The sequence below is a fragment of the Eleutherodactylus coqui genome, chromosome 3 (assembly GCF_035609145.1).
Source record: "Eleutherodactylus coqui strain aEleCoq1 chromosome 3, aEleCoq1.hap1, whole genome shotgun sequence".
NCBI classification, from domain to species: Eukaryota; Metazoa; Chordata; class Amphibia; order Anura; family Eleutherodactylidae; genus Eleutherodactylus; species Eleutherodactylus coqui.
In genome coordinates, this window is record NC_089839.1 from 259,368,372 (window position 1) to 259,394,448 (window position 26,077).

Here is a 26,077-nt window from a genome sequence, read left to right on the forward strand (position 1 = left end):
TCAGGGAAGTGCATTAAATATAAGCCCTTCCCTATCTGTAGTAAAAAATATATGCTCACCTGTCTGCCGCTGCCGGGGCTCAGGTGTATCTAGCCGCCCTTACCCGAAAATCACTGCGGGGGTGCCGGCGTCCTATTGCTTTCAGTGGGGCAATGCCATCCCCATTGAAATCAGTGGGAGAGCTTCGCGATCCGGAACGGATTAATGGCTTTTCCATTCCTTTTAATGGGGAAAATTGATTTGACTTACGAGTGTTTTGGGTTAAGAGCTCCGTCACGGAACGAATTAAACTCTTAATCCAAGGCACCACTGTATATTGGAGACCCAGACATGGCTTCACAGAGCACACTTAATACTTGTCCTAATATATAGGAAGTCCAGACATGGCTACACAGTGCACCCTTAGTACTTGTCCTAATATATAGGGGACCCAGACATGGCTACACAGTGCACCCTTAGTACTTGTCCTAATATATAGGGGACCCAGACATGGCTACACAGTGCACCCTTAGTACTTGTCCTAATATATAGGGGACCCAGACATGGCTACACAGTGCACCCTTAGTACTTGTCCTAATATATAGGGGACCCAGACATGGCTACACAGTGCACCCTTAGTACTTGTCCTAATATATAGGGGACCCAGACATGGCTACACAGTGCACCCTTTTCACCCTATTCACTCCATGAAAGTGGCCACACATAGATATTTTTGTGTCCAAATATTTGGGGCCGCATGTAATGCACCCCTGCTGTAAAATGTCACTTTGTGGATTGAGTTTGACCAGCTTCCAGTCTCCTTCTGATCCTACTACACATAAAATCATTGATACAGAATTGAGGATAATGAAGGCTACTTTTGCACTGTTTAGAGTATGTCCAGGGAACCTTCAATCACTAGACGGAGGCCAAAAGTTTTATATATATATATATATATATATATATATATATATATATATATATATATATATATATATATATATATATATATATATTAGTTATTTATCTCAAATGTTCTGTAAGGCCAATTGCACCCCAGAAGGTCTTTTTCAGCAAGATAATGTGTCCTCCCACACTGAAAAAGTTGTTCAGGAATTGTTTTTAGTGACATGGCAAAGAGCTCAAGTTGGTGACTTGTCCTCCAACTTCCAACCAGGTCTCAATCCAATCAAATATCTGGCATACGCTGGAAAAACATGTTTCACCCATGAAGCCCTTTTTCTCGAATCTTGCAGGACACCTTCAGATGACTCGTGGTGTCCGTGCCTTGAAAGAATAGAGATGTTTTGGTAGTGCAAAGGGGACCTATACAACATTAAGCAGGTGGTTTTACTGTTGTGGCTAAATGGCATATCTTGATAAAGATTTTTTTTTCTTCTGTTACAGGATGTTTTGCATTTATTAAGTTTTCAGGAAACAAAGGAGTACATGTTTAACTTGTTTAAAGCTTTAAAACGTATCCACCGTTTTGGTATTGTTCACAGAGATGTTAAACCAAGTAACTTTTTGTACAACAGACGACTAAAACAGTGAGTGATTTATTTTATTCTGAAGCGATAAACACAATGCAGACACTATCATTTTTTTTTTTCTCTTACCTAATCAGCTGTTGGTTGAAGTACATGTTTCATCAGCTCCAAATGTTAGTATTATGTATTAACAAAACTGTTGTAGGGTGCTATTACATGAGCGTCAGCAGCTGCGCGTAAGGTTCCTTAAGGCCTCCTGCACACAGACATATTCGCATTGTGGAGTCCGTGGCGGACGTCTGCCTCCAGACACCGCAGCAAATACAGCTCATAGTAATTAACGGCAAAACATAATTTCATCTCCACGAGCAAAAATCGATAGCTATTTTCCACTCACGGAGGAAAAAAATCTCAGCATGCCGTCCATCCCGCGGCAGTTCTGCAGGTTATGCGTCCCCAGCGCCGGCGGCTTCTGCTCACACACGATGGAGTGCCGGCCGGCACATCCGCAGCGTGTGCAGAAGCCGCCGGACAGGTTAGCTGGGGTCACCAGCCTGGCACCGGGTCGAACTCTGCTGCGGAAATCCCTTAAGCGAGGTCTGACCCGCCCATGCTCAGAAGGCCTTACACTGCATAATTCTTGTTTACACTAGCTGCTGAAGTCATCACTATCTCGTTCGTGCTTGTGCAGCCTGTTTAGACGGGCAGATTTATCGTTTACTTGTTTAACAAGAATCATTCACTTGTCGTTCACTGTTCACATTTCCTATGAGAAGTGTTTAAACGGAATGACAAGTGAACGAGCCAAATATGTTTTTACTTAATTTATTATATATATTTAATGTATATGAGAGAGAGATCTATTATATTTGTTTGTTCATCCACATTGTGCCTTAAAACATTGCAGATTTTTCACCACCGATTTGGCTGTGGTAAAATAAGCACTGCGGATTTCCATTTGTATGTGCCATTTAAAGAGAACCTTAAAATAGGAATCCACTGGGTAACACTGACATGGAAAAGGATTTGGGGAGTTAACTGTAAGCCTAACAGGAGCAACCAGCTGCAGGCAGCTGCTGCTAAGGCAAATAGGATCATGGAGTGCATCAAGGTCATGGGGGCACATGATGAGAACATTTGTATTTCCTCTTTACAAGTCATTGGTTAGACCACACATTGAATATTGTGTGCAGTTTTGGGCACCAGTAGTCAAGAATGACCTATCGGAGCTTGAACAGGTGCAAAGACGGGCAACTAAGTTAATAAATGGAATGAGCGGACTACAATACCCAGAAAGGGGATATCAACATTGGAATTATTTAGTTTAGAAAAAAGATGGTTGAGGGGTGACCAGATAACTATGTATAGATATATCAGGGAACAATACAGAGATCTATTCTATCATCTATACCCAGAACTACATCTAGAGGAAAGAAGGTTTCTACACCGACATAGAAGGGGGTTCTTTACTGTAAGAGCAGTGAGACGGGAACTCTCTGCCCAACGACGTCTTGATGGCAAATTTGATAAGCGTTCAAGACAGGCCTGGGTGCCTTACTTGAGCGATACAATATTTGTTATTAATAACTTCAATGGTGGTTGATCCAGGGATTATTCTAATTGCCAGATTGGAGTCAGGAAGGAATAATTTATTTTTTTCCCCCTTAAATAGGGGAAAATTGGCTTCTACCTTGTTTTGTGTTTGCCTTACTCTGGATCAACATTGGAGGGGGTAATAGGCTGAACTGGATGGCCCTTTTTTTATGGCCTTACACACTGTTACTCTTGATGACTTGTACATGCTGTAGTAATAATGCAGTTTGTACCTCTGACTTGGGAGCACCTGCCCCCAACTATGAACAGTGACTGATGCTCTGGATGATTTTCTGCCGTTTATGCACTAAAGCAGTATTCAATTGCTTGGACGAGTAATGGCCAATATGACAGCACCTTCACAACCATGCCATAATTTACATATGATTTTGAAAGTCTCCAGACAAAAAATAAAAAATCACACAAAATGGCCATATACTAACCAATGTACTAATACAAGAGGGCAGGTAAATGCACCACATCCCTCAACATGCAGACAGCCAAACTATTATATGGAGGAGTAATTACATAGGTGCAAGGTACCGACCTATTAGTGATTCCATATTAGCATACAACCTCTTAGTGATGCCATATTTCAATCTAGCGGGCTTCCCCCACACCTCATAGGTGAACCCCGCTGGCAACCTGGGCTCCCTCAGTATTCAAAGCTGCACTGCATGTTACTGATATGCACCAACAAATACTGATAAATACGCGGTGTTGGTTAATATTTTGTCCAAAAACTCGCAAGCCGACTTTATTATCCAATCTGCAGGAGCAAGGGCTCGAGTCAGAAGTACACTTTTCATGATCATACCTTTGTGCTTTAGGCTGCATTCCCACGAAGTATATCGGCTCTGTTTTCACGTCGAGCCGATATACGTCGTCCTCATGTGCGGGGGGGGGGGGGGGGGGGAGAGCCAGGAGCATGAACTGAGCTCCCGCCCCCTCTGCCTCCTCTCTGCCCCTCTGCACTATTTGCAATGGGGAGAGGTGGAATTTGACAGTCTAAAAAATACAGATACAAGTAACCAGTAAGGGAATTAAACACTAATTGCCCTGCACTGCATGCCTTAAGGCCCATTTACACACAACGATTATCTCTTCAAACGATGCATTTTGAGCGATAATCGTTGCGTGGAAATGCTACAGTAGTTTGCTTTTCTGCAGAATAATTTTTAGTTAAACATAAAAACCATTCGGCCAGCTGACGGCAGGGACTGCACGCTGTGATTCTCCGCGGGGAGCGCTGATAACATTGTTTCAGCTGCTGTCCCACTGGAGAACAATGGTGCTGCATGCAGATAACAGACCACTCACTGTTATTTGCATTCAGCAAAGGGAGACTCATATGCACACAAATGAAGCTACTAATGGGCATTAGTGTGACATTCTGAGCTGTGTAGTGCCTTAGCACTGAACTACAGTGTGTATGTACATTACACCGGATTCATGTATTGTAAAATGTTGGTGGAATGTCTTTTCTTAAACCCTCCCTATCCCTTTTTCCCTTTTTAGGTATGCACTGGTAGATTTTGGATTGGCCCAAGGAACTCCAGACACTCAAATAGAACTTCTTAAAGTCCTCCAGACCAAAAAACAGGGGAGTTGCTCACAAAGTAATCTTCACACAATTTCAGGAAATATACCAGTACCTAGAGAAGTAGTTCTACCTTCCTCAACAAAACAGTCTGTTAAAAGACATTGGTCATATTCACAGATAAATCCAGGAAACAGTGGAAAGGTTCTGAGTTTTTTACTTTTCTATATATGCTGAAAATGACAACTGAACTGTAATCCCTCTTACCGGGATGCAAAATATTTGTGCATGTCTCTGTTTTCATCACCGCTGCACAGCCACATTTAATTTAGGGTGGTTGTTGATTGCTCGCCATTAAAACAGAAAACTTGTGCGTGTCCCCTGCACCCCCACGCCCCTTCAACAAATCTGTTGCATTATTCACAATCTGTCTACATTTGTAAAAGTACTGTGTGTGTTCCAAGGGGTGTTTGTGATGATGATGTTGCTTATTGTGATGTTTATTACTCTGTCTAGACAGTGGTGTTCTTGCACATGGAATGGGTTTATGTGCCTGGAATCATGCATGCAGCTGTTCCCATTTTATTTCACTCTCTAAGTATATTATCTTGTTTTGTACATTGTCATAGATATAATTCTTATTGTGCTCTCTTTGGATGGGTTTTCTAGGAAGGATTGCTTGGCGGATCAACGCAAAGGTCTGTGTTTGGAGAGAGGAATTTTAATGTTCATAGTGCTGTCATCCATGAAGTTAATGCTGAAAAAGTAAGTTCTAGAATATGAAAGCACACAGTCCGTAGTGTATGTCGGCAAAAAAGACAGGGTTTTTTTTTTTGTTTTTTTTTAAAGTGGTTTTTACTTTCGGTATGTTAATGCAGAGACTCAAGCCCAGTAGTAACATCAGTTATCAGAGTTTTAAAACATTTGGTATACTTATGGTCAAAATGCAGGAGTTTAATGAAAAGCCCATAAATGTAGAGCGTGGGGATGGTGCAAGCACAGGAGCTGTAGTCAAAGTACAAACGACCACTTATCCGTGAGTGAATTACATGCTCTGCCCCTGATCACATGACGGTGACGTCAAAGGACCTTCATCGATAGTGAGTTACATGCTTTACCCCCTGATCACATGGCCCCGACGTCATCACAGGTCCTTCATCTGTGGCACGATTTCACCTAAGCGATTAGCTGAACCACTGGAGCTTTGATCTCTGCCCCTGATCACATGACGATGTCGTCATGGGTCTTTCAGTGAGTTACATGTGATGTTCTTCACTATATTATATAAGTGGTGCAATGTGCCACCAGAAACACTGGTACTGTAAATAATAGCTAGTAATATAGCTGCCACTCTGCTGTAACAGCCCTGACCACAGAATTTCAGTCTTTGCCTCCTCGGTCGCCCAATTGGTACACCCATAGCGCAATCTTTTATTCGTCACATGAATGCTATAAAAAACTTCAACTCAAAGGCGGAGTATAAAATAACCAATGCAATAATGTATACAGCTCATCCTGCATAAAAGAAGCTGATTAGTAAGTTTTTATTTTTTGTTTAAAGCTTAGAAAACATTTGTAAGATTCAATTTTCACCGAATCCTTTTATACTGTTGTAATCTTTAAATGTTTAGTTTTGTTTTTTTTTTTTTTTTCTCTTTAATTGTTTCCATTTTCAGTGTTCTGCATTGACGTGTACTGTCATATTTAAACCTGCTTAGAAAATATAATTTACCTAATGCTTCAAGCTGTTTTTTTTTAACTGCTTGTGCTGTCTTGTATTTACATGTTATATAAACTTGTGCATTTCATTGAGGGACACAAAAAACCATGGGTATAGGTTGTGCTAATGTCAGTCTCAACGCTAAAGCTGGCCATACACATTAGGGAGAAGCCGGTTACTAAATGAACGACCATAGGATAAATGATTGTTAGGTCAACTTTAATTATGCAAACCTAGCCTTGCGTATTTTAGGGTGCGGGCAGACGAGCGTAGGCGTATTTACGTTCGCACGAGCGCAACGTATAATCGCCCGAGCGATCGTTTTTCACCGATCACGTCCAGAGCTAGAAAGCGTATTTTCGTTTGTTCCTACTTTGCAAACGGTCTTTTCAGTGATCGAATATGCGTTATTTCGGTCGCATATGTTCCGTTTTTTTTTCGAATTGCCGTTTTTACGCGCCGTAAAATCGCCCATGTGAACGAATACATTCGAAACCATTGCCTCAGATGGTCACGTATATACGTTTGGTCGCAAAAACGCGCCGTTTATGCGCTCGTCTGCCCGCACCCTTAGTCTGTATTGGCCGTTACAGTTCAAATGGCAACGGGTGAAAGATCTTTCTGGGAACATCCTTTTTAATAAAAGATGTTCCTTTTGATTCAAAGATCTTTTGTCCAAATATCAAATGAAACATTCATATGTGATTGACCTCTTACCAGATGATTGACTGTCATCTGTCTTCTAAAACAATTATTTTGGTTGAAAGTGTCCACTTTTATCAACTTGGGGCTTCTTTCACATGAGCGCATGTCGACTGGCCATTTCACGATATTGGATTCCAATGCATCAGATCACATGGGCGTATTTGTGAGACATAAAAACGCCCGGCCAAGCCAATATAGCCCCGGGCGTTTTTACGTCCAGCCCAAAACATTGTCCTGGAACTGTTTTGAATACGTCGGCCGCTGCATGGGCCCCTATGGAAGCCCAAGGCTCGGCCGTAGGTGGGAGGGAGTTTAGCAGTGTGGGATGGGGGTGGAGCTAAGCGTGTCTGCCCCGCCTCCTCCCATTGATGCTATGGACAAGGGGTGGGATGGAGCTAAGTGCTTGGCTCCGCTCCTGTCCCGCCCTCTCCTATTGCACAGAACGAGCGGGAAGAAAGAGGTGAGCCTGTGATTGGGGGGGGGGGGGGGGGGAGTGGGCGATGGCCTGGTGAGCTCGGCGCATTTGCGCTGGCCTCACCAGGCCAATTGAAGGGGCGCACAAATGTTTGATTTGTGCGCCCGTTCACCAAACTTTTCACTAACGTAGCTTATATCGGGCGGCTGTGAAAACGGCCGGCCGATATGCTTTTGTGTGAAAGAAGCCAAAGTCTGTTATGGGTACTTTAAAAAAAAAAAAAAATTTTAAGTTGGCCCCTTCTATGTAGGCTATACAGAGCCTACAGGCACTGATCTAATCTGTTTCGTTTTTTTAGCTTGATATCAGTAGAAAATTTTCCAGATCTGTTCTACATATTTAGTTTTCTGTTTAGTCAGTAGTTCTTTTCTAGTACAGGGGGAAATAAGGAGGTTTGGGCTTGCCTTGACAGCTCTTTTCCATTGCTCCCACCTTTTATCCTTCAGGATTAGGTGATACTGCATCAGATGCTTGCCTTCCTCCTCCAGCTGTTCTTTGTATCCAGTTCAATATATTTGAAGTTTACTGTGAGAATGCATGGGATTCCTTTTCCCAGATATGGTGCACTCCAACCTGGTGCTGGTCCATTTCCTAGGATGCAGCTTCATGCTCTCATCCATTTGGGCACAAGAGAACAGTATTCTTGTACTTGCTGTAAAATCTTTTTCTTGTAGTTTTCATTTGGGGTGAAGCCCCTAGCCCTTCTTTTGCTTTTGTTTTGCAGTGCAGTTTACTTCTGTTCGCTGCTTTTGCATCTGTTTAATTACTGCTGGAGCACAAACTGATTATTAGCAGAGTGCCTGTAGACTGTGAAAAGCCTTCATAAGAGTCATGTTTTCATGTATTATGCCTTCTCATGGCATAAGTCTATACCCATGGTATCCTGCATTGATGACTTCCTCTGCCCCATAATTACTATAGGAGACTTTATAGTGACTTCAAAATCTTTTTTTTCATGCCATTACACTACAGAGCATAAAGCAATCCAAGATAACAGATGCAGTATCTAGGAAACTGGCAGCCCGAAAGAGTGTTGCTGCAAAGAACACAAGTGGAGCAGTGGCCAGGAAAGCTGCCAGTACTTGCCCAACCAGCATGACCTGTGACTGTTATGCAAGGGATCAAGTCTGCAGTATTTGCCTTGCAAGGTAATCTATTTTAATGATTATGTAAAGCCACATGGTACACTAGCTGGGCCAGCTCTATTATAGTATTACAACATTCTGATTCTGTCAAACATTTATAAGCTTATAGAGTTTCTATACAGATGGGACAAATCTAAAGGCCCATTTACACTGAAAAATGATCGCCCAAATGACAGTTTGAGTGACAGTTTTGAGGGATCATCTTTGCATTACTCTTAAGTAGCTAATTAGCTAAAAGAGTTAAGTGCAGGAGGAGCGGGACACTGCTGACTGCTCCGAGAACAGCAGTTGCTTTGTATATGCAAACGGCTGCTTTGCTCTCGGAGCTGTCAGCAGGTATCCCGCTGAGCTGATAGTGCTGAAAACAGCAGTAGCTGCTTGGTTCTCGGAACTATGGCTGAGAGCTCCCTACGGGAAATCTGCTTAATGAATGCAATCAGCCAGTATCCCGCAGAGAAGTCGGCATGCATCGCTGATAAGAGTCATCGCTGATCTTTAGCTTGCTAAAAATCAGCGATTAAGGAATCGTGCACAAAAAATGCATGTTTAGACGCAATGGTTATCACTCAAAATATGGCTTTTGAGCAATAATTGTCTAAATGGGCCATGTCATGGCATGGAACAGAAAGTTACCTCATCTTAACCGAACAGAACACATTGTAAAGTAATTTAAAGTGTTATTAAACTACACTCATAGCACAGCACACAATGATATCACAGCACGTTAAGGCTGGGGTCACACGGGAAGGAATTTTAGCAGAATAGCCGCGCCGAAAAACCACTAGAATTCCGCTGGAAAAATGCAGCTTCAAAACCCACGGGTTTTGGAGTGATTTTTAAATCGTCGGCATTCCACTGTGGCTGTCTCTCCCCATAGAGAGGAGAAATGCCGCTGCGGAAAAGAGAAAAGAATTGACATGCTGCGGAATTGCATTCCGCTCTGCATGTCAGTTTTCGTGCTGCTTGACTGCAGCGTGTGGACGAGATTTTTGCAAAATATCGTCCACTTTGCTGGCTAATCCCGGGATTAGTAGCCGCAGGCGGAATTGTCGTGCAAACTTTCCGCATGGAAATTCTGTGGCAATTCCGCTCCATGTGAACCCAGCCTAAGGGTACTTTTAGACAAGCCGTTTTTTGTTTGAGCGAGTGACCCCCACCACTAGCTCTATCGCTCTCGTGCAGCCTATTGATACAGATAGATGTATGATCGGCTTGTTCAATTGAGAATCATTCAGTCTTTCATATTCGTTGTTTACTCCCTTGCATTCACTTATGCGATTTGCTTCTTAAACCTAACAATAACTGAATGAGCCAATGATTGTTTTTATGCCTGCATAAAATGAACGACAAACAAAGTGAACAATCGCTTGTCGTTGGCTCTTGTTAAGACTGAAGATTATCATTCGCTTTCACTCGTTTTAACCCCTTAGGGACCAAGCTGTTTTGCACCTTAAGGACCAGACACATTTTAGGGATTTTACCCATGTGGCGGTTTTACTGCCCTGTTTTGTTTCCTTTAGCTACCAAAATTATTTTTAGTGCGGTTTTTTTTTTTTTCCCCCGTGACATAGGGTGATTTTTTTAAGTCTTTTTCACTGACTTTTTCCTCTTTTAGTTTTATTGGGGGTAAAATGCTAAAAAAAGATCTTTAACAGTTATAGTTATTTTAGCATAAATATACTAAATAAAAAAAAAAAAGGATGGAAACAGGTTCCTCTATCTATTTTGGACGTTTTGATATATAGTATGTATGGTTTTTGTTTACAGGGCGCATACAGCGACTGTTTTTGTTGGCGTCGGGTTTGTTATTTTCTTAACAACCCCTGGCGTGACATTAGGCACTGGCAGAGCTGGCCACAATCTAGTCTGACCCTCCAGCTCTGCTGTAGCAGGGAACCTCGGAGGTCATATGACCCCACTGCTACCGGAATAAAAGCTACAGTTCTGCTTTCACTTTCTAGTACACAGTGCTCATTGAGCGCTGTGTACTAGGGGAAGGAAAGGCAGGAAGGTTTAAAAACCCCTCCTGCCTTCTCAGCTGTTACTAACAGGAGGCTTAAAGCACTGCCGTAGTTTTACTATCGGCGGTGCTCTGATCCCAGGACCAGGCGCCGTATATTTTCCGCACCTGGTCCTTAATGGGTTAAACAATTTTTTTTTAGCAATGATCGTGCCATATAAAAGCACAGGAAGTCAAGCTTAAAGGAGATGTCCCGCGCCGAAACGGGTTTTTTTTTTTTTAAACCCCCCCCCCGTTCGGCGCGAGACAACCCCGATGCAGGGGTTAAAAAAACCACCCGCACAGCGCTTACCTGAATCCCGGCGCTCCGGTGACTTCTCTACTCACCGCTGAAGATGGCCTCTTCCTCCGTGGACCGCAGCTCTTCTGTGCGGTCCACTGCCGATTCCAGCCTCCTGATTGGCTGGAATCGGCACGTGATGGGGCGGAGCTACACGGAGCTACACGGAGCCCCATAGAGAACAGCAGAAGACCCGGACTGCGCAAGCGCGGCTAATTTGGCCATCGGAGGCCAAAAATTAGTCGGCACCATGGAGACCAGGACGCTAGCAACGGAGCAGGTAAGTAAAAAACTTTTTATAACTTCTGTATGGCTCATAATTAATGCACAATGTATATTACAAAGTGCATTATTATGGCCATACAGAAGTGTATAACCCCACTTGCTGCCTCGGGACATCTCCTTTAAGAAAAACCCATCTATAAGCACTAGCTTGTTGGTCATTCCCTTTTAAGTAGAATATGTACTATTTGTTCCATTTCAGCAAATAACTTTAAATGGGTTATCCAGGGGCATTATATTGTGTAAAACTTTACCCAGCCTGCAGTATTAAAAGAACATAGTACATGCTCCACTGGTCTATTCTACCGGGTGCAGGGAGCCGGCAATGACGTCTCCAACAAAAAGGCCATGTGACCACAGCGGCTCCCTTCAGCCAGTGAATTGCTGTAGAGCTCACATGACCCAGTGTTTGGTCATCATCGCTCCCTTCTCAGGAGTGAAGCTCGCCAGTAATCGGCAAGATGGCAGAGATGAGCGAGCGTGGAAGGTTGAGTATGTAATGTTTGAATACTGCAGGCTGAGCAAAGTTTTGCATATTATGTCCCCAGATAATACCTTTGAACACTATTCCAGTCTGATGTATTGTAACAAACTAAAGGAGAAGTTTGTGCAACTGATGTATTTACATAAAAGAGCATAGCCCAGACTGGGTACAATTCTATCCACTTTTTGGGGCAGGACTTTAAAAAAAAAAAAAAGGGTATACTGTAAAAATATTTTCTAAGCAGTTCCTGCTTGAAAAATAAAAACCCTCTGTGGAATTTTCTTTCTAAACATATTGTAATTGTACATATGAACATTCACATGCTACTAGAATGCTAATTGAAGTGTCTGCCTGATATTAATTTATTATAAAGTTGAGCTTCCACCCACCCCTCTTATCTTTTCATATTAAGAACCAGACAAGTTGCTCCAAGAGCTGGCACACCTGGCTTTCGTGCACCAGAAGTGTTAACAAAGTGTCCTAATCAAACCACAGGTAAGCTATTTTTCATTTCCCATTTGTTTTGAACCAACCTTTAAGAGTCTTAATTACCAGGCAGTTCTGCAGTTAATAAGAGACCATATTCGACAACAGGTGTCAAACTCATTTTTACCTAGGGCCACTTCAGCTTAATGATTGCCTTCAATGGTTGTTTATAAGTGCTCATTCACACAGGCATATTTGCGCATTGTAATAAGTAAGTTTTGGGGGGGGTTTTGTGCACAATCCAGAGAGATTAAACACATTGCTTTGGATTGGATTACTCTGACACATGTTTTTCACACGTGTACTTTTAGTTGCATGAAAACAAATAGAAGCATGTCCTATTTTGGTCCTTATTATGGACCAAAATTGCTTGCTAATGTCAATGGGACTTTGAAACCAATGGTAGGTGTACTTGCAGTTACAAGCACTGACCACTACAGGGGTCAGAGCAGCAACATATTTTTAATTGCCATTTAAAAAAAAAAAAAAAAAAGACACAATGTAGGACCCAATTTACACTGAAAGATAATCGCTCAAATGACAGTTTGAGTGACAGTTTTGAGCCATCATCTTTGCATAGTCTATAGTAGCTAGTTACTAAAGAGCTATGCAGGCGGAGCAGGACACCGGTACTATAGCTCAGCGAACAATACAGCTGAAAAATGATTCTTTTTTTTTCCCTTGTTTATTTCAGTAGGGTTTCAACAAAAAGAAAACAGAGGCTTCAGTCTGTGACTTCCATGAGGTTTCTGGGTTTCTTTTTTTTTAATTTATTTATTTTTTTTATGGGATATTAGTCTGCAGAAGTATTTTCTATTCACAAAAAGCAAAACCTGATTGAGTGAAATCAGAGGCCTATTAATGTTTTTGTTTTGAAACCTCACTGAAATAAGTGTGTGTGTTGGGGGGGGGGGGATGAGTCTGGTTTTTATTTTAGTTTCTGTCCTTCAAAAACTGAGCAGAGATGGAAACTCTGAACTGGGCCCTAATACAGTAGCGAAAGCAGTCTAGTGTTCATGATGGATTGTTATAGTATGTAGTTTACAACCTTTTGTGCGCATTCCTATGAGCGTGATTTCACCACATATATTATGCATGTGTTGGGGGTCTGTCAACGGAGACCAATGCGAATGTTGCCTGAGTCCAAATTAAGAGGAAATATTATATCGAGTACTCGTAGATGAGAACCATAAGAAGCCACTACACATACACAGTCTAGTGATATCAGTATGAATTCTAGTTTATTTTTGAACATTTGCTAGTTTTTATGCAAGATGGAAAGAAGGCGTTTCCAAATGTTACCTGATACCAAGTTTCAATCTACTTTGGTGACCAAGTCTACATTCCAACAGATTACAATAAAAAGCCTTCTAAACAAAATGTATCAGCAAAACTGTTTGAAGTGGACATAAAACAGTTACATACAGATGACTCCATACTGTCTGAGTACATTCTTAATTACACTTCTTCCCAAACCAGAATGTAATCTTCAACAATTTGCACATCAAAAGAGGGGGGCATTGTTTCTAGTTTACACATAAAAACTGGTTCAGCCACCTACTTAGTATTCAGTACCTGGTCAAGAGTTCAGACTTGTATTCAAGATGGCTGAATGAAATCTAATTACTCATACATTTAGTATTTTAAAATCATCATCCAAATATACTTTTTGATATATGATTCTATATCCAAATTCTATTAGCAACTTCCGGAATGTTTTACATATTTTTCATTTCCATAATACATAACATTATATAACCAAATAACTAATGTCACATTTATTACACTGTTTCCTTATCTTTCTTATGTTAGGTTATTAAAAATATGATTGACCCCTATCACATGCAATGCCCACCCACTTGTATTCAGCTGCACATGCCAGCATTGGGATTGAGGAATCATAGGATGGAGAGGATTTTGCAGGGGTAACCATGTGATCTCATACTGCTTTTGTGACCAAATGACCTGGTTATGCCAAGGAATGTAATAGATAATCCTTTGACAGACTTTCATTTTGCCAATGACCTAAAACAGAGATGATGTGGGGAGTTCATATAATATATTTTGTGTATTCATTTTAGCCTGATAAAGGCCAATCTACTCTGAAATGTCTTTGCTACATGTATTCTGTATACTTATATTCAATACAAATGGCTTAATTTTAAACCCTAAAGTCATCTGTGGTGAGGCTTTCTGCTTCCTAAATAATATGACCCAAATGAAACAAGAGCTCACTCACACGAGTTTGTTTTGGCTGTGTATTAAGCAGTGCTAAACCCCAATTATCTACCGTATATACCGGCGTATAAGACGACTTTTGAACCCCGAAAAATCTGCTCTGCAGTCGGGGGTCGTCTTATGCGCCGGTAATACAAAAAAAAAAAAGTGTAAAAAAAAAAAATTTATTACTCACCTCCCACGGCGTTCTGTCGCGCTCCGGCAGGATGTCGCTCGCTCCGGCAGGCGCTCGCTCCTCGTCCCCGGCGCAGCATAGCTTTCTGAATGCGGGGCTTGAAATCCCCGCTTCCAGAAAGCTAATACACACGCCGGCAGCCATGACATCATTGAATGGCTGTGATTGGCTAAAGCACACGTGGCTTCAGCCAATCACACTATTCAATGACATCATTGAATGGCTGTGATTGGCTGAAGGCGCACGTGTTAGCAATCACACCCATTCAATGATGTCATTGAATAGTGTGATTGGCTGAAGCCACGTGTGCTTTAGCCAATCACAGCCATTCAAAGATGTCATGGCTGCCGGCGTGTGTATTAGCTTTCTGGAAGCGGGGATTTCAAGCCCCGCATTCAGAAAGCTATGCTGCGCCGGGGACGAGGAGCGAGCGACATCCTGCCAGAGCGCGACAGAACGCCGTGGGAGGTGAGTAATAAATTTTTTTTTTTTCTCCACTGTATACCAGCGTATAAGGTGACAGTTGGGGGGTCGTCTTATACGCCCCGTCGCCTTATACGCCGGTATATACGGTACATTGGAACACTTTAAATCTGTCTCTTCACACACGTGGGAAAAAGAAAACACATGTCCTATTTTTGTGCGTATTTTATTTATTTATTTATTTTTTAATCTTTTTATTAATAAGATTTTTCAATAATAGTGTACAAGGTATAACAATTGACATCCATATACAGTATGCTTTTCGATCAAGATTGCATCCAATATATCTAGTTATGCAAGTACAGACTATTGCAATCATAAATAACTTTGGGCGTCGTATGATGTGGGACAGTGTCTGGATATTAGGCTCCGTTCCTATTGCGTCTTCCACTTATATCCCGATTGTCTCCAATAATTTTTAACAAAAAATGAACTAACGTGTGCAAGGTGGGTTGGGATAGGCGAGTGGGGGGGGGGGAGGAAGATTGTAGGGTAGTGGGGGTGGGGGGGGGGGTATCTCCATATGTATTTTAGTGCAAAGTTTTACTTACTTTCACTGTCTTCTCATCCTACTCTCAGGTGTGGGGCTGATCCCCTCCGGGGGATGTAAGGGACTTTCTCTCATCTCATCTGGTCCCGCCTCAACGTCCGGGGCGCGTATCATGTTTTTACAGCCTTGGGTGGCTAGGCCACCTTCCGGTGGGGAATAGAGGCCTGAAGCTCCCTTCGGTCAGTGCGCCATGGCCTACGCCATTTATCCCAACATTTTTTATCTATTTTGGGGTACCAACATTCGCTTCCACAGCTCCCAGTCCTTCATGAATTTGTCATGGGTACCTCGTTTCCAGCTAGTGAGTTCTTCTAGGTTGTAAATTAAGTCTACTCTATCCCTCCATTGTGACACCGTGGGTGAATGCTTTTGGAGCCACATGGCCGGAATGAGTGCTTTAGCTGCGTCAATGAGGATGGCGATCAAATTGTCTTTAAGGGGGTGGAATGTGGCTGTTGGCTTCCATAGAAAAATGATTTCGGGTAGTAATACAAAGTCTGGTTTAACGCTTTTAATCGCTGCCTCCACATCCCTCCAGAAGGCGGAGAGCACTGGGCAGTCCCACCATATATGTCTGTGGGAGCCCTCATCTGCATCGCATCTCCAGCATTTTTCCTGTGTAGCTAGTTTATGTGAGTAAAGCCACTGTGGTGTCCTGTGCCATCTCGCCAATGTTTTATAGTGGCCTTCTTGCGAGAGGACACACGGTGAGAGTCCAAAGGCTAATCTCAGTATTATTTTTGTGTCTTCCGGGGTAATTGTAATGTTTAGCTCACGTTCCCAAGAACTAAGATAGGCTGGTTTGTAGCTTGTGGTGGGAGAGATAAATTTCTTTTGAAGATTGGATATTAGTTTGCGTTTGGGAGCCCCTTCCAAGCAAAATTTTTCAAATGCTGTTGTGGGTCTTGTAGATCTAAACCCCTTAAAGAATTTCTCTATGGTTCTGGTTATGTGAGCTTCCTGCAGGAAGGACAGGCGTAGGTCTGGTGCCAAAAGGCGAAGGGCCTCCCCTGGGTTGCTACTGCTTAGGTGTTGCAGGTCGCCCAGGTTGGTACCTGTGCACCTGTTCCACAAGCTTCTAACGCTGGGGTCAGAAGTGATGCCCAGGAGGGGACAGATGGTACTCAGAGGGGCCATTGGAGAAGGGTCCGGAGCCAACCGGGTCCGCAACATATCCCAGGTCTCGCAGGGGGCCCTCAGCAATGGGTTGAACTCCTTGGAGGTGTACCTACGTCTTGTCGGATGCCATAGGTCTTCCGTCATAGTCTCGCCGTGTGTGTTACCTGCCAGGGCTTGGGTAAGGGGGTCTCTTGTCGCATGAGTCAAGTCCACCCAATTGCTGAGTTGAATAGCTCTGTATATGTCTGGGACATTTGGCATGTCGATCCCCCCTTCCCCTCTCCTTTTAGTCAGTAAGCTATAAGCTATGCGTGGTCTTTTTTGCTTCCAGATGTAGTTTGAGAATAGTTTGCGTAGGGAATGGAAGAAAGTTTGAGGGATGTGGATAGGCAACATCCTTAGTTTGTATGTAATGATGGGAAGTACATATGATTTAACTATATTTTTTCTGCCTAGCCACGAGATGTACGGTAGATCATAACGTCTCAGTAAGTTCTTTATTTGTGGGAGAAGTGGTAGAAAGGTAGTTGTATATAGGTTTTCCGCTTTCTTTGTAATTTTTACCCCTAAATATTCTATCGAGTTCTCCTCCCAGGAGAAGGGTGATTTGAGTTTCAGGGTGGTGCTCTGTTTTGCGGGTATAGATACATTGAGTATAGTAGACTTTGAATAGTTTATTTTAAAGTCTGAGAATGTGCTGAATTTCTCAAGGATTGTGACCAATTCTGGGATCCCTCTCGTTGGGTTGGATACTAGGAACATGATGTCATCAGCGAACGCCGCTGACGACAGTTGATGCGGGCCGGCTTTAATGCCTTCTATGCCCGGGTGCAGTCTAACTTCCTGTAACAGCGGTTCGAGTGCCAGGACAAACAGGGTCGGGGATAATGGGCACCCCTGTCTCGTTCCGTTCCGGATCGCGAAGGGGAGAGAGAGGGAGTTGTTAATCCTCAGTCTCGCATAAGGATTGCCGTATAGGGAAAATATTGCCGATATCCAGTCCTTTGGGAAGTTAAAGTTCGCCAAAACTCTTTCTAGGTACGACCAATTCACGCGGTCGAATGCCTTTTCGGCGTCGGTACCTAGCAAGACCAGAGGGATTTTGCGAATTTGCGCTAGTCTCATCGCATGTAGCAGTTTATGGCAATTGTCTTTCCCCTCTCTTCCCTTCACGAACCCCGCCTGCTCCTTATGGACTAGGGCTGGGACCAAGTCCTCCATTCTTTTCGCTAGAAACTTTGCCCAAAGTTTCGCGTCCATGTTAATGAGAGAGATAGGTCTGTAATTTGAGCATATTTCCGGATCCTTATTTTCCTTGTGTATGAGGGTGATATGCGCCTCCAAAGATTGTTTCGGAAGCTCCTCTCCCTGCATTAAGGAATTAAAGAGGTCTTTCAGTTTGGGGATTAAGTTTTTTCTAAAGGTCTTATAATAGGTAGCCGAAAAGCCGTCCGGCCCAGGACTCTTGCCCGACGGGCTAGAGGTAATTAGATCCTCCATTTCTTGATCTGAGGCTGGCATGAGCAAGGTTTGGGTGGCTTCTTCATCTAATTTAGGAAGTTTTAGGGCTCTTAAGTACTCGTCAATATTGTTTTTGAAGGATTCTTGTTCTATTGGGTTAGGTTGGTCTCTTAGGTTGTATAGTTTGTTGTAGAATGCTTGGAATGCTTTAGCTATTTCCCTGGTTGTAGTTACTACTTTTCCCCCCTGAACTTTGATTGCATTAATATGATTTCTGGTTTGGGATTTCTTAAGTAATGTTGTCATATATTTGCTACCTTTGTTCCCCTGCATATAGACCGACTGTTTGAGGAATAGGTGTTTTTTGTTGAATCTCGATCTGATCAGTCGCCCCAGTTCTCTCCTTTTTTCTGTTAGTTCTATAAGATTGTTTTTGATTAGGGAGTGTTTGGCTGTCCTCTCTAGTCTTGCTATTTGATTAAGAAGAGTGTCTATTTCTTGGTTCAGTTGCCTTTTTCTTTTAGTCCCAAGGGCAATGAGTAGACCCCTCATGTAGGCCTTGTGGGCCTCCCAGATTATGGGAGTCTTCACTTCCTTGCTATCATTCAGCTGAAAGTACTCTTCCAGGAGCTCTGAGAGTTTTTGCCTGTCCTCTTCTCTATCTAGGAGAGTGTCATTCATTCGCCATACCCACTCTTTTGGGCCTTCATGTATAATCTCAACGTCTACATGTACTGGCGCGTGATCTGACACTGATATGACATCTATTTTAGCCCGTTTTATATTTGGGAGGAGGGTGTTTGATATGAATATATAATCGAGTCTTTGGTAGGACCTATGCTGCTGTGAGAAGTGGGTGTAGTCCCTATCCGAGGGGTTTAGCGTCCGCCAAACGTCCACCAAGCCCAAGTCTCCCATGGCCTTAATAACTTTACTCAAGCGACCCTGCGGGACCTGGGATCTACCCCTGGAGGAGTCAAGGTGAGGGTTAAGGGTTACGTTCAGGTCCCCTCCCAGTATTATCATACCATTTGCAAACTCTTTAAGGATATTAATCTGTTTGGATAGCCATTCTGCTTGGTGAGTATTCGGGGCATACAGGTTAGCTATAGTTATTTTTACCCCATTTAAGGTGCCTTTTAGGAATAGGGCCCTCCCCTCTTCGTCGGAGTATTCCGACTGAAGAGTGAAATTGACTGATCTATGAAATAGAGTCGATACACCCTTGGAAGCCGATCGGGGGTGGGAGCTGTGGAAGCAATGCGGGAACTGTTTCCCCGGGAGGGCTAGGCGTCTGTCTCCTTTGAAGTGTGTCTCCTGAAGGAGCAGAATTTTTGTTTTGTACCTTCTTAGTAGTTGGGAAACTCCATACCTCTTCCGTGGTGTATTGAGGCCCCGGACGTTGAAGGACGTGCACCGCAGAGGTTCCGCTTCATGAACGGTGTGAGAGACGTCTCCCTGCATCTAAAGAGTAAGACAATGAAATCAAGCTCAAAAATATAAAGAGGTTATGTGAGTTGTTGGTGGATCTGTTTGTTGTGGGCTCTGATGTCCCTGGAGGCCACTGAAAGGTGGTATTCTTGTGTCAGCAGTATATGCTTATTTGGAGTTTTGTCGGTAGTGAGAGAGACTGGAGATTCTGGGGTAGGGTAGGGAAAGTGCGGGAAGGCAGGGGTAGGAAAAAAGGTTAGGGTGTAAATGGGGTGGGGGTTTTCACACACAACAAGTAGACAAACAAACAAAGTTATCTATCCCACTATAAGTGAGATGTACGGACAATAATTGGGTTAACGGTTACCCTCGTCCGTCGGTTGGCGGTGTAAACTATATATCATTAACTGTAAATAACACTCTAAGTGCCTGATCGGGTGTAGACAGACAGGCGCCCCTTTTTGCATATGCGCCATGGTGCAAGAACAATCGTGGGAGGGCGAAGGTGCCCTTAGCATGTTAGTAAGGGTGGGGTATGTGGGGGTGGGGGGAAGTTAGAGGGGGGGCTCCGCCTGTGCCGGCCAGTCCGGGTTGTCGATACTGAGGGCGAAATATAGGGGGTAAAGTCCCGCAATGGTCTTTTGTGGCGGTAGTCCTGTGATGATCCAAGTCCTCAAATCAGACTAGTTTCCAGGGTGGGGATCTCGAGGGGGGGATCCCTCATGGATTGTCTCCTGTATTATCTTCTCTGGCTTTTTTCTTGTTTTTGTTTCTAGGCGACTTCGCATATGGCACTATGTTCCAGTTTTCTGCTGATGGTAGGTGAGGCAGATCCGGGAAATCTGGTAGGGGGAGCCAGTTCGGCAGGTCAATGGGTTCTAGCTCCAAAAACTTCCAGCTGCTCTGTAAATCACTTGGTGTTCTGATATTAATCCTCTTCCCTTTGTAGGTTACCCCCAAACCGAAGGGCAATAGCCATGCATATTTGGCGTTTTTAACCCTTAAAGCGTCCAACAGGGGCCTTAAAAGCCGTCTCTTGGCCAGTGTGGTAGGGGATAAGTCTTGATACAGCTGTATCGCAGCACCAGCATACTGCAAGCTCCTGTGATTTCTTGCTGCCTCTAAGATGGCCACAGCGTCTGGAAAGGACAGCAATTTACATATCAGGTCCCTGGGGGGTTCCCCCGCTGCCGGTTGTGGACGTAGGGCTCTATGGGCTCTTTCTATGGTCATTGTAGCGGCTTTTTCAGGGCCCACTAATGATGTGAAAATTTCTAGGATGACTTTAGGGAGGGCTTCCGTCGCCCACGTCTCCGGGACCCCCTTTATACGAACATTACTCCGGCGGCTGCGGTTCTCCAGGTCCTCCTGCATTAGGAGGGACCTGTTGAGGTGGTAATGCTGCGCCTTTAGAGCCTGTGAGAGTTCTATTGCATGGGAGGAAATGGCTGCTGTAGATCCCTCCAGGTCCTCTACCCTCCTCCCCATGTGTCTTATCTCTTCTTTTATTACTGTCAGTTCAGCAAGGACTGGGCTCATGGCTTTGCTGATGAGATCCCTCATAAATCCTCTTGAAACCCCTTCCTCCTCCTCCCCCTCTGAGGATGACTCACATTCTCTCCCTGTCCGAGGTGCTGCTGTAGCTGCCGGCATTATCTTACTTGGAGCACGAGGAGAGTGGGAGGCTCTTTCCTTCAGGTATTTTTGTAGATCAGCTTGTCCTCGGGCCGGTCGGGGGGTCCCCAGGGGTTCTCCACTCCTTTCTTTAGTTAGTTTGCCCATGATAGGTAAAGATAGCTGCTGTGGGGCGTCTGTTTCTCTGTCTCAGCAATGGAGCAGTTTCAACATGCAGCCATTGCTCTCCTCGGTCAGGCTCCGCCCCCTTTTTTGTGCGTATTTTACACATTCTAATATGCTTGGGTAAAATACACTGAATACGCATGTTGCATATGTATTACACAGCCAGAATACGCTCGGATGAGTGAGCTCTTAGGCCGTAAGCGTTTAAACATGCTTACAGCAAGGTAAACATGTCATGTATAGCGACTGGTGCGGCCACTTTATTTATTCCCTTTCAAAAGGTAAACAAAATTTAAAAAAAAATACTTACTGTATTAAAATATACAGTTTTGTACAATGCAGTGAAGTTCCTCTATGTCATGCTGACATTCATCACTTGAAAACTGGCTGGAATAATTAATTTACCATTTGGGCTCCTTATGGAAATGTTTTAACGCTTCATCTTGTTCCAAAAAAATACATTTTATTAAGAATACAAAGCACATTGTCATCAAACCAGCACATTGTGGTGTTACATACTGTTATGTGAATTGCTAATTATGTAAATATGTTAAGCTAATATAGATTTAATATTTAATGGCCTGTTTCTCCTAATAGCAATACTTCTTGAATTGTATGCACATATTGATACAGTGGAAAAAACTTTAGGATTTATTCACCTCTTACAGTTGTGTTGCTGCTTTTTGCTGCAGTCTTTTAAAATCACTGGAAAATTTCAGCGTATTTGAGCCATGTCAGAAGTTTTAGTGGGATCCGGGTTCTGGGCCCACACGGATTGTTAATATGAAGGGTCAAATGTATTCATCTGAACACTGTGCTCGATTGGCTGCCCTTGCAGCAGTGTATGAGAAGTCAGTCTATATGCTGCTTGCTGATCAGTCAAAGGGGCACTGAGCTCGGCTGAGCACTTTTGCCCTTTCATTCTAGTGATTGGTGGGGATTTCGGCACCCAGATCTCCACCAAATGTCTGAACTATCAAGTTTTTTCAAAGTGTAGTTTGCTTTTTTTGTTCTAGCCTGATTAGTCCATACAGGTGTTGTCATAAATGCCAATATCCGCAGTGCAATGTAGTTTTTCACAAAGATGCAAACACCATATAACATGCATTTAATAAGTTTTTATATCTGAATGTCTGTTACATACAGTAACAAAAAACTGTCACCCCCAGTGCATATATAGTTTCTTCATTCCAAAAGTGAACCGAGGCAGGAGACAGTATAGATGCACATCAACAGCAGCAACCACCCACATCACCACTAACACACCCCACCCCTCCTGTGTATGCAGAAACATCTGCTTACATTTTCATAGGTGTTACATCCGTTTGCACTAAAGAATTAACCGAAAATGGGCTGATTAAGTCCCATATTTAGGATCAGACTTAAAGGGGTTGTCTCGCGGCAAACATCAAAATTTTACATTACCCCATTCCCCCTGTCACCCCCCCCTGGCATAAAATAGCAATTTAAAGCGGTTTTTAAACCGCTTGCTACTCACCGATCCGACGAAATATGGAGTTATAAAAATCTTCTCCCTAAGATGGCCACCGGTCCTTTCCCAGGGATGCACTGCGGTTTTCTCCCATGGTGCACCGCGGGTCTTCTCCCATGGTGCACCATGGGCTCTGTGCGTTCCATTGCCGATTCCACCCTCCTGATTGGCTGGAATCAGCACACGGGGCGGAGCTACGATGATGACGCGATGACCAGCTCTCCGGCACGAGCGGCCCCATTCACCAACCAGAAGCACGGACTGCGCAAGCGCGTCTAAAAACGCCAGAAGACATCAGAATTAGACAGATCCATGGCGACGGGGATGCTAGCAATGGAGCAGGTAAGTGAATAACTTCTGTATGGCTCATATTTAATGCACGATGTACATTACAAAGTGCATTAATATGGCCATACAGAAGTGTATAACCCCACTTGCTGCCGCGAGACAACCCCTTTAAACAAATCCCAATACTTAATTCCTCACTGTACCAGTGCCGATCATAAGTGAAAACAAATAGAGCTCTATTCACTTTGCCTTTATCAGTCTGCAGCTGATGTGTATCATGTGATCATCAGCTAATTGTGATGATTTATACCGATGGTGAGATGCACACTACACGTGGCTGAGGAAGGTGGAAATATTGCTGGTGTCTGTGTGTCTGCACCGTCTCCAGTCACTGATGCCTCCATCTGGAATAAAGAAACTACATATACGTTTTGATATCCAGATATAAAACTTTTAAAATGTGAGTTATATGGTGTTTATGAAAATCCGGACCCACATTCTACTTTACAAACCAAGAAAACCTTTTAGTTGCAAACCATTCATTTGGAAATGTTAAAAAAAATTATAGATTTGAGGTTACAAAAGGGCGTAGATGTCTACAATCTATGCCAATTTCTGGAATAAATTGTAAAACAGACATGCCCCTCTCACTGATCCCCACCCTGTTTCTGATAATTTTGTCAAAAGTGGTAAGGTTGGTAAGTCACAAACCTTTGCACAAAAACATGGTGTGTGCCAAAATGAGCGACTTATATATACTGTAAATGGCTTTAAATATCTAATGTCTATATGATAGTTTGATATGTTTGTCACTGTAGTTTCTGGTACAGTATTTTTCATCTGGGTCTGAAATGAAAGAAAAACAATGTTTACTGGCTCACAGATTGCAGTTCTTAAATGGAGATTAAATATTTTATATGAATCTCATTGCAGCTATCGACATGTGGTCTGCAGGCATCATCTTTCTCTCCCTTCTCAGTGGAAGATATCACTTTTTCAATGCTGGTGATGATATGAATGCTCTGGCTCAAATCATGACAATTCGTGGTTCACGAGAGACTGTTTTGGCTGCTAAACAGTTTGGTAAGGATTACAATTTAAAGTCCATCAAGTCAACATTTGCTAATCCGGACATCCATTTTTACTGTTGACTAACTATTAAGTCAAGTAGTCCGAAGACCATCTGCACACGTCTGGGTCAGATTCCGCATGCGGAATCCGACCCTGTGCCCAGCAGATGACTCCCAGGTACCTGTCAGCAGTCTTCATTGCTAGGAGATGACGCGGATCCTGCGACTTTTCCACAGTGATGATTGCGGAAGGCCCACCTGTCGGACGGCTTCCATTGGCTTCAATGGAAGCTGTCTGTACAGGAGCCACACGGCATGCTGCGATTTCTCCTCTGCAAGTGGAAAATCGCAATCTAGATCCGCTCATGTAGAGGAAATTACATTTTGCCATAGCATGCTGTGGTTGATATTTGCTCCGGAATTCGGAGGCGGGTGCCCGCTCCGGTCTCCGCAATGCGATTCCGCCCGTGTGCAGCTGGCCTAAGACATTTGATTTACCTCATCAAACAATGAGGTCATGGTTGTGTATTTTGTGTTAACTATTTTATTCTAGACTATACATAGCATTATATAAGACTGCTGGGGGGGAGGGGGGGGGAGGGAATGCAGCAAACCTTTTTGTAGCTGAGGGAAACAAATAGAGCAGTCAAACATGGGTAAAATCCCTAAAACGTCTGTTCCTTAAAGGGGTTGTCCCGTGCCGAAACGGGTTTTTTTTTTTTCAAACCCCCCCCCCCCCCCCACCCTGTTCGGCGCGAGACAACCCCGATGCAGGGACTTAAAAAATAAACAGCACAGCACTTACCTGAATCCCCGTGCTCCGGTGACTTCTATACTTACCGGTGGAGATGGCCGCCGGCATCTTCTCCCTCCGTGGACCGCAGCTCTTCTGTGCGGTCCATTGCCGATTCCAGCCTCCTGATTGGCTGGAATCGGCACGTGACGGGGCGGAGCTACACGGAGCCCCATTGAGAAGAGAAGACCCGGACTGCGCAAGCACGGCTAATTTGGCCATTAGACGGCGAAAATTAGTCGGCTCCATGGGAACGAGGACGCTAGCAACGGAGCAGGTAAGTGAAAAACTTTTTATAACTTCTGTATGGCTCATAATTAATGCACAATGTACATTACAAAGTGCATTAATATGGCCATACAGAAGTGTATAGACCCACTTGCTGCCGCGGGACAATCCCTTTTAAGTGGTTAAAGAGGTGAGAGAACCCGTGGGTAATACCAAAGGACTTACGGGGGACTATACAAACTTCAGAACTTCTGTTCATGTGTCAACTATTAAAAAAACAATGTGCATTAATGATATTCCTGGAAAGGCGCTATGGAGGAAGCTGCTTATGTTGAAGAAAAATAATTACCTCCTGTCTCAGGTTTATCTCCACCTGGATCAGCTATATCAGTGTTTCCCAACTCCAGTTCTCACAGACCCCAAAAAGTCAGATTTTCAGGATTTCCTTTATTTACAGGTGATGTAATTGTCTTCGCCTCAGACATTGCCACAGGTGTTCTGTCTATAGGATAGCCTCAAAACATGACCTGTTGGGTTCCGTGAAGACTGGAGTTTGGGAAATGCTGAGCTAGATTGGCAGGCCTCTTATCTGTAAATTTTAGCCAAGTCATCGTGGGGCTGCCCCTATGAATCTTCTCCACTTTCCCATTTTTTTATTTTTTATTTTTTTTTTTACTGCTTTGCCAGCCTCCGTTTTATAATGAATGTCTATACATGGTGCTTGTCTGTTGTCTTTAACAACTGACACAC

General features: G+C 43.4%; 1 protein-coding gene across 1 annotated transcript in view; it reads left to right on the forward strand.

Annotated features, from left to right (window-relative positions):
- Positions 1–26,077, forward strand: part of CDC7 (cell division cycle 7) — a 46,208-nt gene that overhangs the window by 18,047 nt on the left and 2,084 nt on the right. The window contains exons 5-10 of the mRNA XM_066597342.1: positions 1,387–1,529; positions 4,581–4,806; positions 5,272–5,367; positions 8,475–8,650; positions 12,126–12,208; positions 24,170–24,319. Coding sequence (XP_066453439.1) covers positions 1,387–1,529; positions 4,581–4,806; positions 5,272–5,367; positions 8,475–8,650; positions 12,126–12,208; positions 24,170–24,319 — 874 coding nt within the window. The remainder of the gene's footprint in view (positions 1–1,386; positions 1,530–4,580; positions 4,807–5,271; positions 5,368–8,474; positions 8,651–12,125; positions 12,209–24,169; positions 24,320–26,077) is intronic.